The sequence below is a fragment of the Onychostoma macrolepis genome, chromosome 04 (genome assembly GCF_012432095.1).
Source record: "Onychostoma macrolepis isolate SWU-2019 chromosome 04, ASM1243209v1, whole genome shotgun sequence".
Classification (NCBI taxonomy): Eukaryota; Metazoa; Chordata; class Actinopteri; order Cypriniformes; family Cyprinidae; genus Onychostoma; species Onychostoma macrolepis.
The window spans coordinates 10,780,282-10,797,018 of NC_081158.1; the positions used below are offsets into that span (position 1 = coordinate 10,780,282).

At 36.3% G+C, this 16,737-nt stretch overlaps 1 protein-coding gene and 1 pseudogene across 4 annotated transcripts; both read left to right on the plus strand.

Annotated features, from left to right (window-relative positions):
• Window positions 1-403: 403 nt before the first annotated feature.
• Window positions 404-11,924, plus strand: LOC131538797 (gastrula zinc finger protein XlCGF8.2DB-like). 4 transcript variants are annotated; one of them, XM_058772927.1, is made up of 4 exons: window positions 7,206-7,300; window positions 7,470-7,621; window positions 7,772-8,057; window positions 10,825-11,924. In XM_058772927.1, exons 3-4 carry the CDS (start codon window positions 7,973-7,975, stop codon window positions 11,628-11,630), a joined length of 891 nt encoding a protein of 296 aa, XP_058628910.1. In that variant the 5' UTR covers window positions 7,206-7,300; window positions 7,470-7,621; window positions 7,772-7,972; the 3' UTR covers window positions 11,631-11,924. The 4 variants fall into 4 exon arrangements, with proteins under 4 accessions (XP_058628913.1, XP_058628910.1, XP_058628911.1 ...); XM_058772930.1 differs by lacking the exons at window positions 7,206-7,300; window positions 7,470-7,621 and adding an exon at window positions 404-423; XM_058772928.1 differs by lacking the exon at window positions 7,470-7,621 and having other exon boundaries at window positions 7,255-7,300.
• Window positions 11,925-14,927: 3,003 nt separating this feature from the next.
• Window positions 14,928-16,737, plus strand: part of LOC131538769 (C-type mannose receptor 2-like) — a 42,740-nt pseudogene continuing 40,930 nt past the window's right edge.

Below are 16,737 nucleotides of genomic sequence, written 5' to 3' on the forward strand. Positions count from 1 at the left end.
CCTTCTACGATTTCTCACCCTGTGAACAAATAAATGCAACAAGTGTTTGTGCAAACTATTTAACCTCCTGAGACCCTGCGTCCTCATATGAGGACATTATATTTTAGTGAATATCTCTGAGACTATACATGCCACAGTTTGTTTGTTTCTCCATGGTCTTCAAAAGTGTCTGATATTAATTTAGTGACACTCTTATTGTCACAAAGTACGGTACACACAACTGGTGAGTGAGAACAAACAGGTTTATTGAAGGGATTCGGGGATTCAGGATCGGGAGTGACCAAAAGCAGGTGAGTGAGCAAGTTCGTGTGAAGTTCAGATTGCTTAGCTGTGGTTGAAGTTGTGTCTTTGTTTGCAGGTTCGGATTGAGGATCAAAGGCTTCGAGGGAGAATCGGCGAGGGATCCAGCTGGTAAGCATTGAGGTAAGCCGCGAACGTAGAGTGAGTCCAGAGCTGTCCATCTAGTGAACAGTAGACCAGACAATGTGGGGAATGGCAGTGTGTGTGTTTATAGTGGTGTTGATTGGTGTCAGCAGGTGCGTGCAATTAGAAGTCAGGTGACTGTGATCGGGTGATTGTGCTGGGTGGTGACTGTTGTGATGGTGACTGATCCCTGACAATAGGTCTTATCTATCTATCTATCTATCTATCTATCACACAGCAGCCCAGTAGATGGCGCTAATGCAATTGTATATTAGCAATTGCCAATTAAATGAAGAAGAAGAAGAAGTGGTAAAGCACGTGGAAAATGGCTTCCCCTTCATCAGAAAAATTTAAGAGTGAGCTAGGAGAAAAATGAATCAGTATGTGGATATGTGCATAATGTTAGTCCATTAAAGACTGCAGCTCAAATTTGTAACAAGTATTTTAATGCTGTGTTTCAAGTGAACCACGATGAGTTTCACAACGTAATCGCATTCGCCGTGGAAAAACGAATATCGTTTGTTCAAGCCAACAAGTACCAAGTTCCAGTCATATTGGACCGGATCAAATGTACAGTTAGTGAGTATCTATTCAGTTATGTAAATATTGAAGTTTTTTTATAATGTTACTGATTAGTAATATGTTTGTTAATGTGATTGTTTGCATAGGTAAGGAGGCCAGTGAATACGATATTCAGTGTGGTACAACTACAGATATCGCGGTGGTGGGAAAACTTGGTTTCCCAATTAAAACCCCTCCGCTAAAATTTAAGACTACAGCTGAGGTGAAGAGCATGGCTCCAAAGCAGAATGTAAGTTATTTATTTTGTGCTAGTGTATTAATCTGGTTAAGTAGTGATCATTTGTGTAGGTCAGTGCTTCCCACACATATATTTTATGATGGCGGGTTGCTCCAGTATATTAATGTTTGTTCAAGTATATTTATAGACACATTTTTGCTTTTATTATTTTTATCCTCTTATACTTTTTAAGAGCACTGCACTTTGCAATGTTACAAAGCGGCGCTGTTGCGCGTTGTACAGGCTCGAGTAACACTGTTTCAGACTGCTTCAAAGTGATTCTCAATCAATGAATAGTGAACACTTATGCCAAGCGATTGATAATGAACTTGAGTTGATTAATTATGACAATGTCTACTTCATGGCATTTATATTATATCTTTTAGACAGTTGTAATGTATATTTTATCTGTCACCTGAAGGATTAGCTTGCAATAGTAACGTATAAACATGTCAAAATAAGAATTGCAGTGTATTTCGGGCTTGTTTTTAATTAATAAAGTTTTTTTTTTTTATTCTTGTGGGCATTGCTAATATTTTGGCTGCAAAATAAATTCTATTTAATTTGGTTTTTATTTCATTTATAGTAAATTATTGTAGTTGATGACTGGGATGTTCCTCCACAAGAAAAAAAACCTCTTAAGAACATTATTTGACACATATTACTCATATAGATTTGACTATTATCAGTAAGATGTGTTTTATTCACTGAGTGAGTGAACTTTACCATTTAAATGCAGTAATTTTGACTAATTTACAATGCATAATAATTTATAATATTATTATGCAGGGCCTAAAACTAACTTTTTGCCACACCTGCCAACGTGATCAAATTTACCGGCCAAAAGATTTTTTTTACCGGCCATGAAACTTTTTTTGCAAAAACAGGCAGTCATTACTACTACAATGACTAAACATATTTACAATGTTTTTAATTTGTCCTTTACTTTTACTTACAAGAAAAAAAACAACAAACAGATTTATTGATTTATCTTTTTTATTTTTTTTGTCCCTAAAAAAATGTTGAGATTCTTGTCCTTTACATGTTTTCCGCAAACGGAGCAGACCATCGTGTTACGCCTGTTTCACACATACTCATTTTGCAGTGTGTGTGTATTTTTTTCCGAACACACGTTAATGGATTAGACCAGGGCTGTTCAGTTAGCTTCATTTGAGGGCCGGATTATCGAACTGAAAATTTGAAGGGGGCCAAGGGCCGTCTGGATCGCTTTCTGGGGGGACCTATAAAATTAGAAATTAAACTGAAATATAAAATCTATAAAAGGTTAACATTAGTGCTGTCTGTCAATCGATTAAAAAAAAAAAAAATTTAATCACATTTTTCTGTTGTCATAATTTCACATTGAACCTCCAATTTAAGGGTGGGTTTAGGTGTAAGGGATGGGTCAACAGTGTAATTATAAATGTAATTACAGAAATTAATTACAGAAGGTATTATTAACTATATAAGTACAATGTAAGAACATGTATGTACACAATAAGTGCATTGTACCAAATGATTAATTTAAATGTAAGTACATAGTAGTTAAGGCCACCTAATATAAAGTGGGACCTTACAATCTAATATCTTACAAAAACTTTCACTGCTTGGTTGCACTTGTATGATTGTCTATTGTAAAATTGGTGGTAGATAAGCATATTTACTATGTTCATTAATTTCACATCACAGGCAGAGACGAAAGGTAATAGTGCTGATCAAATATAAGAGGTGCCCAAAACACTCGCGCAGACTGAAAAACAGAGAAAGGTAAAATGACTTACGGAATTAAAGCATAAATTCAAGTGTTATTTTAATTATTTTTCATCATTGCATTAAATGGTTTATTTTTACATGATTATGATTAAAAACACACTTAATGAACAGTTATAACATTTTATATTTACACAGCATCAAATTTAAATTTTAAGTGGCTTAAAAATCGAAGTAATAAATTGTATCGTCTGTATTTATACAGAAAGCTCCAGTGAAGAATATCAGGAGAAGACTGTCGAAAATCGAGGGGCCAATCTGGAACGTGTTAAATCCATCTGAAATAACTGCTCCTAGAAGACTATCTAGGCCACCCAAAGTAAACATGCTGCAACAAACCCTTCACCAGGATTTCTGGTTGACCTGTGATATCATCGACCTGGCCAGCTACATCATGGCAAAGGACAATGTGCACATAGATGGGTTTCAGTCAGTTCTGCCCTTTAGTGCTATTGCTAATGGAGGGATTGTCCAATCTAAGTAATTACAGTGTGTTTTCAATAGCATTTGCATATGCTCTATGCAAGGGTCATCCACCAGAGCTATGCATGTTTAATGAAGGCAGGCTAAGGGCACAGCTGTATGCTTCATTAACAAAAAACAGCATCACATTTAGCATAAAGACTCCAGAGAGTGAAGCTGAGGCAAACGTGACCAAAACTGCAGCACCAGTTTACTGTGTTTGCAGAACAGCTCATTACAAGGAGCTCATGGTCCAGTGCTGCAGCTGCCAACATTCTGTGTGGTATCATCCTACATGTGTAGATATACCCAAAACTGTAATTGGAACTGATCAGCTCTGGCAATGTGTCACATGCCACAGATGGACACTACATGAGGTAGCATCCACGGTTCATCGTTTTGAATTAAGTGTTGAATAAATGCGTGTCCTGTCATTATAAAACTCTACTTTCACTCGGCAACTGTGAAGAGGAGCAGGACAACCTCCCAACAGTCCTTGTTTCGGACTCTCATCCACAGGCAACCTGTTTTGATGCGCAATAAATATGAGCAGCACGGCACTGTGGTTTCTATGTATATTTATCCAGAAATGGATAAAATATTAATTCTGCTGTTAAAAACAAATAAAGAAACTGTGTAGGAGAGGGGTTATTATGTGGAAACATTGAGAAACTCTATATTTGTGCAGTGTGCGCATGTAAAAAAGAAAATCAATTCCGATTTGAAGCCTGTGACATAAACGCACAAATCAACCCGATCACTTTATTTAGCATTCATGTAAACACTATATTCAGATTCATCAGTCGGAATGAATTCAGTCCGATTGAACCAAAAATTGTGCATGTAAACGAAACCACTGTATTTAGTGGGTTTATGCATTGAGACACCTTCCAGTTCAATAGCTTTCCAAAAGAGGCATTGCATTTGCTAATCAAGACTTTGCCCCAGAATAGACCGTCCGAGTGGTTTTTATTCAGGTCCGTAAATGTGGTGCAGGTGTGAATGTTGATTAGCTGCAGGTATGACTGAGAGATTAGCGTGATTAGCAAATGCAATGCCGGCTGGGGAATATAATTCAGGGTGTAGTGCAATGTCCATGTGCTGCGAGAGCGACCTCGTGTGGCTGATGAGTGGAAGGTCCTGGGCCGGATCATGAATAAAATAAACATTTTTAGTGAATTGTTGGCCTTCTGGAAAGTATGTTCATTTACTGTATATGTACTCAATACTTGGTAGGGGCTCCTTTTGCTTTAATTACTGCCTCAGTTCGGCGTGGGATGGAGGTGATCAGTCTGTGGCACTGCTGAGGTGGTATGGAAGCCCAGGTTTCTTTGACAGTTGCCTTCAGCTCATCTGCATTTTTTGGTCTCTTATTTCTCATTTTCCTCTTGATAGATTGTCTATGGGGTTCAGGTCTGGTGAGTTTGCTGGCCAGTCAAGCACACCAACACCATGGTCATTTAACCAACTTTTGGTGCTTTTGGCAGTGTAAGCACTCAATAAGCACTCAAGCGCACGCATAAATCTCACCACAGCGCTCTGGCAGAATAATTATGAATTTATAAGTTCGGGAAAACTGTAAGTAGGCTGATTTACACAGAGAACGAGATGGCAGCACATCCTGTTTGCTTTCATTATTTTCCAAAATACAATGTTTTGTTGTTATTGTGAGTGCACACAAACAAACAAAAAGTCTTTACAGATTCGAAAGATTCACCGACCGACTATTGGCTAGTTGACTATTAGGGGGCAGCCCTGATAAACCAAATATTTTCTTTGTGTAACAAAGAGGTTGCATTAGTTGATTTCTATTCATTTCTACATTTAAAAAAAAAAGCATCCATAATTTTGAGAGCACAGAAAATCAATTTAAACCAATAACTTGTCTACTAACTATTATTTCATATACTGTATGTGACCCTGGACCACAAAACCAGTCTTAAGTCGCTGAGGTATATTTGTAGCAATAGCCAAAAATACACTGTATGGGTCAAAATGATAGATTTTTCTTTTATGACTAAAATCATTAGTATATTAAGTAAAGATCATATTCCATGAAAATATTTTGTAAATTTACTACAGTAAATATCAAAACGTCGTTTTTGATTAGTAATATAATATGCATTACTAAGAATTCATTTGGACAACTTGAAAGGTGATTCTCTCAATATTTAGATTTTTTTTCACCCTCAGATTCCAGATTTTCAAATAGTTGTATCTCGGGTCCGAGCCTAACAAACCATACATCAATGGAAAGTTTGTTTATTCAACTTTCAGATTATGTATAAATCTCAACTTCGAAAAATTGACACTTAAGACTAGTTTTGTAGTCCAGGGTCACATATAATAAATTTGATTAATTTATTAAAATATTATATTAATGTTTAAACAATGTGTTACTAATATAAGTTAGATTTTACAATTTTGTTTAATAAAAACATTGAATGAATTCATTAATTAATAGTACAAACAATAACACAAATTTTCTTTTCCAGCTGACACCTGCTACACCTGAGACACCAGCAATGAGAAGCAGCATTTTGTGGGAGACAGATGTGCTGGAACACTTCACAGATAGTGACTGATATCAGAACTTCAGAAAGACAAAACAAGCATTTCTGAATCTCTGTGGCTTGCTCAGTCTCTATGTACAAAACCAAAATACAGTGATGAAATTTCCAGTGCCTCGACAAAAAAGAGTGGCACTTACTCTCTACAGACTTACCAGCTGTGTTGAATTCCATGATTTGGCCAACCTCTTCAGCATTGGCGTGAGCACAGCATGCAACATTTTTTGGGAGATGTGTGAAGCTTTGTGCTGTCTTTAATAGATCGTTAAAGATTGCGAACACGATTCAAACACCAACGTGATTCTATTCCTAAATTAAAATGATTAATCTGTTTCATTCTTCGACCTCTGACGTGTGCGATCACAATGTTTATAGTTCAGATATGAACTATGATATGTACGGTAGCGATTAAAATAGAGTAAATCTCCTTTTGAAAGTAATTTGATACTTCAAATGAAGATTTATCGATTACATTGTTGCGCCAGTAGGTGGCGAAAAGGGTCTGTTAAAATGTCTTTGAAACATACAAGAGATTCGTTCAAGGACGCTGATTCATCCAGTAATGAAACAAGTACATCTTGAGTGAGTCATTCATAAATTACTTGTGATGTTGTTTAGTTGTCTAATATTTGTTTCTTCAGAATCATGAGAGAACCACAACTTTCCCTCAGAAAAGTTGACTTTCCCCCGATTTATCCTTTCCATTCAAGACGAATTTGTTCATTTTCAGTGTGTGTTATTCATAGAGGGCTGATATGGGGAGGAAAATAATGTTTGTAAATCAATTTCCAATCATTAATAAATGACTTGATAGGTTTTTAATAATGATGCTTATATAATCAAAATTTAGCACAGATTATATACTTCCATTATTAATAGAGGTAACCTGGGAAAATGTAAATCACATTACAATTGAGAAGCTATTATTTCAACCATTTTAATGAAAGATTTCATTTCAGAGAGTCAAAAATTAAACATACCATCAATGCAGTTCTTTAATATGCACTTTAACTAAATAACGCTGAAATTTGATTTATTGCTTTTATATTCTGTGGAGAAACTGAGATGGAATAAGATGTTCAGTTAATACATTAAATAGGTAAATCTTTTGGTTATTTTTAGCTAGCTCTGCAGTTTATCCTTTCGATTGATCCTGTACAGTATATTTGTTTTTCAATGTAAAATTATACGATTTTAGAGAAAAGACTTTTATTTTGGTGTGGCGATGTGACGTCATAAGGCGGCGCTCCCGCGTCTGTGGTTTGGCTGAAGAAAGGTGAGTGCTTTTAATAGTTTAAAGTGTTTCAATCAACTAAGCTCGTTTAGAGAATTGTATATAAAGCTGTGAAATTAATTATTAACCAGTGTAACATTGTAATGCTTTGTCTAGTGACATTAATGAAGGGTATTTTGTGCGTGTAAACTGCTCCCGCACTTTTATTCAGCTCCCACCGCAAAAGTGAATCGTTTTCGGTCGACTCCGAGTCAACTGAATCAACTGCACTGCAAAATGATTCACTGTTTTGAATCGCTCGAATCATCGCACACTGATGACACACTGCTGCTCAAAACAGTAAAAATACAACGAGACACAAACGTGTGTAATGATAACTTTTACAAACCAACTGCAAATGATTTCATGAAAGTGTAATCTATTAAATGTTAAATAATAAATATAAATCATAATACAAATGTGAACCTTCTACATAATTTGAGTGCTAGGAATTGTTTTGTTTTGTCATTTCAGGTGTTTTAAGTCCATTATCTCACTCTGACTGACTCCCTTATCAGTGCGCTGACTACCGGGAACTGATTGAGACGCACTCGGAGATTAAGTTTGCATTCATTTTTCTTTTTGTTAATTATTCTCATCTTAAACTGGATAAAGTGTCCAAACACACAGAAAAACTCCTGAAGCAACTGAGATCCAAGTGACACGATTATAACTATGGTGTTTATTAAAGAGGAGAGTGAAGACGTGAAGATTGAAGAAACATTCAGAGTCAAACATGAAGATACTGAGGAACAAACAGGTTGGTTTTCATTCTCAAAGCTGAACTCACTCATTTGATCCTTATTTAAATGTCCAGCTTTGCAGAATACAGAAAACTCTAGTGTCATTTTTTAAGTTATTAATAAAATTAGTCTTAGGTGGTAGAAGGCTATTATTATCATCCAAAAAAATATTTCTGTGAATACAACAACTAGGTTCCTAATTGTGAAAAATAACATAAATGGTACATTCCTCCATCAAGGTCTAGAGAGGTGGAGATTTTTGTGCATTTTTCTTTTGGCTTGTCAAAAAAATAGATAAATAAATTGTGTATATATTTGGTATTTTTAAGAGACTCTTTTTCTTTTAAAGGGTCATGAAATTTCAGCACTGGTTAATTCTCACCACAGTTTAAAAAAAAAAAAATGCAAAAAAAGTGGGCGTGGTGCGCTGTGGAGGGGGGAGAGGGGAGACCGAAAACACACACAGCTTCGGGTTCAGACTAGGGGTGGGCAATATGGCAAAAATATCATATCATGATTTTTTTTTTTAAATATCACGATGAATCGCCTGCAATATTGAACGTGATATTGCGTAGCTTGTCAGTGAACTACGGCTCTGTGTATTAAATGGCGCTCCATTTGAAAACAGGTAATGGAGATTTAGCGCTAATCACAGAACCGGCTTTACTGACTAGATGCGCATGACTATCGCATGCAATATATCGTGCAGCCCTAGTCGGCAGCATGTTTAGTTCTGTCCCTTTAAGACATCTAATATACAGGCACGCATCCGCTTATCCTCTCAACTGTTTACTTTCATTTTAGACATAACCAACGAGTCTATATGTAAACCTTGTGTGTTTTGACAGTATTAGCTCAAAAGATAACTTAGTTCAGTAATCAGGCGCTGTAGACAGGCTTTTTAGTGCGCACGCTTCAGGTGTACGGGCTCAGAAAAAAGTTCAGTTTCATTTTGCTTCCATCGAGTTAAAAATACAAATAAATGCACAGCCATTTGCATACTGCATCGAAAACATATGAACGCGCTGTTGCACCTCTGATAACTTTTAAGGCTTATTCTGCTGCGTTTATATAAGCCTTTTGATGGGTTGTCACATAGCCGTAAAAACTGTTACACTCACTAAGTGAATGAATCGCGTTTGTACCGAACTCTTACAAAGCAAAAACAAACACTCTCCTTCGATACATGAACGTTTCTTCAGTTAATGTGCGCAATGTCATCTCACAGTCTGAAGCTTCTGCCACAGCAAATCAACACATGCTGTTGTGAATAATTAAGCGAAGCGTCTACTCATTGGATAAGAACACGCAGTCTCATGAATAATTTAACAGACACCGATGCGTCATCGATGTACTATAGTCCATTGCCACGTCACAAATTGTGATGTAGATTTGAAACCTGGAAGATGAAAATAGCGCAAAAAAGCTTAAAATTATCAGATGCTAACATTGTCTACTATGATGTGCAACACAAACACCTCTGCTAAAATCTCAGAAAAAGTAGTCTGGGGTTTCATGACCCTTTAAGAAAACTTAGAGACTTTTGCAGTTTTGTCAGGTTGTGAAGAAATATAGAGCTGAGTATCATCAGCATACCAGTTATAATGACAACGTCTTTCAAATGAAGCATGTACAGGAAAAATAAAGCAGATGAGTGAAATACTGAGTATTAGCTGTCAGAAACTAAACTGTGCTAATTCTTGTCCTCAAATGAGAACATAATTCTCAAGCTATTCAAGTAAAAGATGTGCTCTATGAAATATCTAATAGCACTAGAATAGAGATGCAACTTCAACAAGCACAATTACTGTGATATGATGGGGCTTCAATTTTAACAAACAAAAACTGCTATGCTACAAAACTGAACATAGTGAGAGGACAGTTTCTAATATTTTAGATATAAATAACAGATTTAAGATTTTTTTCTGTAATTAACCAGTTCTCCTGGGTCAAAGCCTTACAGTCCTCTACCATGGGTGTTTGAAAACTGCTGTAATATTTTTGAGTTATAGAATTTATTTATTTATTTACTTTGATAAAACAGCTATGTCATAATCATTCAGCCATTATGGCAAAGATTGTGATATCTTCAGAGCAGAGACTGAAGCTTGATACGCAATGGACGTTTCTGCAGGACAATCATCCCAAAGTACACATCCAAATCTACTTATGCTTGGTTCAGGTCAATGTTCTTGAGTGGCCTGTTCATTCTCCAGATTTAAATCTCTTTGGAAATATTTGATTGAATTTGAAGAAAGCAGCGGCAATGTGAAAACCAAAGATTATCAGTGACCTGGAAGGTTTTTTATTTTTTTAAAGCAAGAAATGGGCTGAGATTGCAGTAGAGAGGTGACAGAAGCTTCTAAGCACTTACAGGCAGCGTTTATTGGAGGTTATAAAGAATAGTTTCTGCTCTAAATTTGACTTTTGAATAATTTTGTCCATTATTGTTTAGATCCAATTAGATGTTTTTCATTATTCCTCAACTTTACATTCTCAAAATCACTCAAATGTGTATTAATAAACTTTATTGAATGGTTTATGCCTTTGTTGAAGGTCTTGCAGGTCAGGAATGATTTAGTTTTTTTGTTGTATTTGGGAATTGTATTTGTATTTCCTGAAGAAAGCAAAGAGTTATATTGACAAGAGGTTCTAGTTCACAGGTTATAAACATCTTTCAGTAGATATACGTTATAGCATAGGATATTTGAAGCTTTTCATGTCATGTTTTGATGTCTGTTGCTTTATGCCAAACTGGTGTTGTTTTTTCTCTTTTTACCACAGATCTCATGGCACTGAAAGAGGAGAGTCAAGAACTGAATAAAACAGGAGAGAAAGATCAAAATGATACACACAATGATTTCAAAACTGGAGAAAAATCTTTTAGTTGCTCAAAGACTGAAAAGACTTCCTCACCAAAAGAAGCTCAAAAAACACAAACTACAAACCTTAATCCACACTTGAGAATTCACACTGGAGAGAGACCTTTCACCTGCCAACAGTGTGGGCAAATTTTCAATCAAAAAGAAAGCCTTGAAGTCCACATGAAAATTCATATAGAAAAGAAGCCGTTAATATGCCCTCAGTGTGGAAAGGGTTTTACAAGGAGATCTCAGCTTAATGCCCACATGTTCATTCACACTGGAGAGAGACCTTTCACCTGCCCTCAGTGTGGAAAGAGTTTCACGATTACAGGAAACCTTAAAACTCACATAAGAACTCACACTGGAGAGAAACCTTTCACCTGCAAACTCTGTGGGAAGAGTTTCTCATTAAATAATGGTCTTAAGATTCACATGAGAACTCACACTGGAGAGAAGCCATTTGTATGTGATCAGTGTGGAAAGAGTTTTACGGAGAAAAAACTCCTTAATGCCCACATGAGAGTTCACACTGGAGAGAAGCCTTTCACCTGCGAACAGTGTGGGAAGGGCTTCACACGAAAAGAACATTTTAAGACTCACATGAAGATTCACACTGGAGAGAATCTGTTCACATGTGATCAGTGTGGAAAGAGTTTCACACGTAAAAAAAACCTTAAAAACCACATGGAGATTCACTCGAGACAGAAAAATGTTAAATGTCGTTAGTATGAAAGGAGTTTCACGGACACAAATCACCTTAAGAATCATTAAAATTCACATCAGAGAAAAGCCTTTCATGTGCCATCACTGTGGAAAGAGTTTCACAAACAATGCAAACCTTGATAATCACATAAGTGTTCACACCTGGAAAGAAACCTTTCACCTGTCCTCAGTGTGGAAAGAGTTTCAGGCTTAAAGGAAACCTTAAGAGTCACATGAGAGTAACAAATGTTAAAGCAGCATGAAATTGCAAAATCATTCTGGGAAGAAATTGCTATTTCCCCAGAGTGACAGGAGGTTTAGAAAAAGGAGCCATTTCTACAATCATCTGTGCATTTATTCTGAAAGTAATTAGTGTACTAAAAACATTTTTGCATTCACACTTACACACATAAAAAGTCATGCAAACGTGAGACCATGTTTGTGTTCTTTGTTAAAGAGTATAAGAAAAATTGTCTGATTGACACCATGACTAGCTTCTTTTACTTGCATTCTTCATCTCTTTATGCTTCACCATAAGGCTTTTTATTTTCTTTTATGCATGAGTACTTCTTTTGGCCATACCTGGGATGTAATGATTCACTCAATTGCGATATGCATTACGATTCATGAAACCGATCTCGTGATGCATTTTGAAGATTTTTGTTTAAACAAAATTAGTTGAGACAAATTAGAAATGAACAAGTGCTCTTTTATTTCTCGAATGCTGAACATTTCTTTGTAAAATAAAAATATATTTTATGTTAAATAACATAACTAAATTGCAATTTAAAAAAATAAATAAATAATAATAATACAAATAAGTGAAATCTCTTTAATAAAAACAAACTAAAACTTTGTCTGTGCTTTTCCTAGCTTGGATTTGTTTACGTTTTTTTTTTTTTTTTTTAAAGGGTGACCTATTATGCCCCTTTTTACAAGATGTAAAGTAAGTCTCTGATGTCTCCAGAGTGTGTAAATGAAGTTTTAGCTCACAATCCCCTACAGATAATATTTTATAGCTTGTTAAAATTGCCACTTTTGGGGTGAGAGACAAAACGTGCCGTTTTTGTGTTTGTCCCGTTAAATGCAAATAAGCTGGTGCTCCCGGAAAAGAGGGTGGAGCTTCAAGAGCTCATGCTCCAGTGCTGGCCTTTGTAAATAAACATTCCACTTTACAGAAAACATACTCGGTTTAAAAGTCAGTCATCTGATTGTATTGTGCATAATTGTCACACTTCAAGGGAAGCATGGGAACCAGGAAACGAGGAATTCACAAAAGGGGAGTTTTTAATTCAAACAGGAACACAGATCACAGGCAGGGTAGACACTCAAAGACCGACAAACATGAACTGAATGGACTGGGGCTTATAATGACAGGATAACGAGGGAACTAAGGGGACACACCTGGAATCAAATTAACAATCAAGACAGGGGAAAAACTGGGTCACAGGGAACACATGGGGAGCAAAAACACAACAAAATAGTCCAGGGGCGTGACAATAATAAATGCGCATTTATGAATTACCCAGATTGGGAGGACAGTGCGATAAAAATAATGACATAGCTGGTGCCATCATGTGGCATCACAAACTTTATAAGTCCCATTTGTGATTATGAGCTTGAGAGATTCCAGCGGTCGACTTCACATTGCTTTCATATGCAATTTTTAACTACCACATTCCTATTTACGATCATTCTGGTAGCACTTGAAGGCAGCATCAGTGAAAACAGGCAGAGACAATGGTAGCTTTAGCAATAAGCCTTACAGAGTGCCAAGAAGCTCTTTCAGAAAGGCAATTTGGAGAGGAAACGTGTGATACTTGCTTTGTCTGGAGCTGATGTTCGCGCTCAAAGCGTTGGTAATGATCCCTAAAAATATAGGGGACTTTACCGAAAATTAAATTTAACCTCAGTGGCTCAGATGGAGGGAGTCTATGGAAACTCCTGTGTTCATTGGTGCATCAGAAAACAACACTTGTAATGCCTATGAAATTGCTTGTTCTTAGAGACTGTTTATGATTAATTACTGAGTGGGTGGATTTTTATCATTATCAACCTTATTCTCGGGGACGCTACTGTAGAAATTATTATGGGCGCAACTTCCGGTGAGATAGCAGAAGTAGCAGTATGGTGCGTGGCTAACCATCAAAAGCGTTTATTTCTAAGTTAAAGGAGTAGTTCACTTCCAGAACAAAAATTGCGCATGTGCATGCGTACTCTGTGCATGCGTGGTTCAATACAGTTAGGGTATGTCGAAAAACACCCATCTCATTTTCTCCCTCAACTTCAAAATTGTCCTACATCTCTGCAGGAGGACTGACCCAGTGTTTACAAAGTGAACATGCAAAGAAGGTCAAACGATGATAAAACAGCAATGTAGTAGCAGAATGCTTAGCAAGTCAAATTATGTTGCTAATTTAGCAGCGGCAGTAGGAAGTACTTTAGTTGCATGAAATTTCAGTGATAAGGTAATGCAGAGATGGTAAGCGAACTCTTGGTGAATAGGCATTCTATTACTTTTGTTTATTCAACAGGGCTTACAGCAGATTTTGTGACCTCTCCAAAGTGAAATAAGTATTATTTGATTGCATTTGTTTATTAAATAAAGGGGCTATAGCAGTTCCAAGTACGTTTGTGCAGCTGTAGCAGCAGTATGCATAGCTATTCTGATCACAATGTCAGTGAATTTCATAGCATACATAGCAAATTCAGATGCAAAGTTAGAAATAATATTAAAAGCAGCATGTATAGCAAGTGAAATCGTTTATGCTAATATTGCAACGGCAGCAGAAAGTGCTTTAGTTCCATGAAATGGAACTAGGTTAAATTAACTCTTAAAGTGCAATAGGCATTAAATAATTTTTGCTTATTCAACAGGGTTTACAGCAGATTTCGTGCAGCAGCTGAGGTTATGCTTAGCAAATTCTGATATAATATAACCACAGAAGCTCGCACAAAAATTCATACTACAACAATGCAAATAGTATTAAAAGCAACAGAAAGTTTTACAACCCAGTATTGAAATGTTAGTGAATTTTATTAAGAGCAGCAGTAAATAATCAATGTAGTTGCGCGAAGGTACAGTAAAAAGCTTGCTGGTAGTGATCACGGTGCCACCGTAACAGGCGCACACGTGGTAGCGACAAGCGATCGTACAAATTCATTGGTCTTTCGTAGGCCTACTAGATCTACTGCGAGCACTCAAACTACATCAGAAATAGAACAGGGCCTTGCTTACTATCGGGAATAGTAGCGTGGTCGTATAGCACCGCATACATTGCAGACAGCTTCATCTGTCATGAAGGGAAGGTGTGCTGGTTCTTAAGTATACTTGGTCATCGCCAAGGAGTGTTGGTAAGGACATGGAGACAGGAACTCCAGTTAATTTACTTTATTGTCCAACAAGTTAACTGGTTACATTGGTACGGATTGCCATTGGTCTATACAAACTTGAAATAATGTGAGGGGTGTACTCACTTCTGTAAGATACTGTATTATAGGTGTACCATAGTGATTTAAAAAAACCAAAAACGGTTTGCAAAATGGAGATCATAAATTAAACAAATGAAAACATATGGTGTAAATATCTATAAATTGAAGAAACAGATTACAAAATTGGAGACATGGTGTATCTGAAACCCCATACAACAAAGTTTCACTTAAACACCTGACAACTGGACATTTCTTTCAGTATTTATAGATTCAGGCATGCCATAGGACATTACTGCAGCAACACAACATTGAAGACATGTCAGAACAGCCTGGAAACCTTGTTATCCAACAGATATTGCTGATACCTTTTAAATAATTTAATACATTGATGAAAGACATTGATTAATTTTTTTTTTTTCAGCTGTCCATGGTGCTGAAGCTCCACAGCTTCACATCATTCCAAGTCAAATCAAGAATCAAGTCTTGGAAGTTAGTTCAAGGAAGTTAGATTCCTTAGCACGATCACTGTCTGGTGATTTTCAATTTAGTTGAGATCCTGTTGCAGAGATATGTACTATTTTCTCTCTTTTTATTCTTTTTTTTTAACACTAAAGACACTAAAACACTTAACAGACACTAAAAATCTAATCTGCTAATTCTTGGTTATCCCAAAGCCAGCCAAACATATAATATCTGAGATTAAGTACAAATGAACCAGCAAAATTTTTAAAATGTTGTGTGAGAGACAGGTAGAGATATACAGATAATACATAATCCACAAACTGGCAAACACTGATTGATAACATACATTGTGGGTAGCTGGAAACATAGAAACCAGAAGATCTGGGGCCTGTACCATGATGGTGGCTAAACAAACTCCGGGTTACAGGATTAGTTTTGAGTTGACAAAACCAAACCGATGCAATCAGGCTTAATTGGTACCATGAAGCAGCTCATCAACTTTCTCTGTCAACTCGGGCTTTGATCCTTAAGCTATGATTACTCCACGGGCGCGTGCACATAAAAGAGTGACGTCGGCACCGAACAACCAATCGCGTTCAATATGGATAGAGCGAGAGCTGTATATTTTTCTGCGGAGGAGCAAGAAATAATTATTCAAAAGTATGAAGAATATAAACATGTGTTTCAAGCACGCAGTAATACTGTATCTGCTGCCAAAGCAAGAGAAGAGTGTTGGAAAAAGATCGCTGATTGCGTTAATGCGTAAGTTAAACAAATATACATTCAATATTAATTAAAAATGATGTGCATGATGTATGTGTGTGCGCGCGTGTATATGATGCCTTTACAATAAGGTTGTATTTGTTTAGAGAACGTAATGCAGCTAACATGAATTGACAATGAACGATAGTTTTTCAGCATTTATTAATCTAATGTTAATTCCGTTAGTTGTTCAAGTTACTCATGTTACTTCACTGTGCATTAGACGTATGTTAACAGTTAGTTTTATTTTAAAAATGTATTAATGCTTAAATTAAAATGTGTATATATGTATACTGTATGTATAAAGGTTTGTGTATAAAAATGTGACTGTATATTAGGCCTACATCATATAGATTAATAGGCTATTCATTGATTTTTAGATGCAACCACAACTACAAACGTTCTTGGCAGCAGATAAAGACAAAATATAAAAATATCATTCAAAGTGGTGAGTATTTACCATAACCTTTTATTA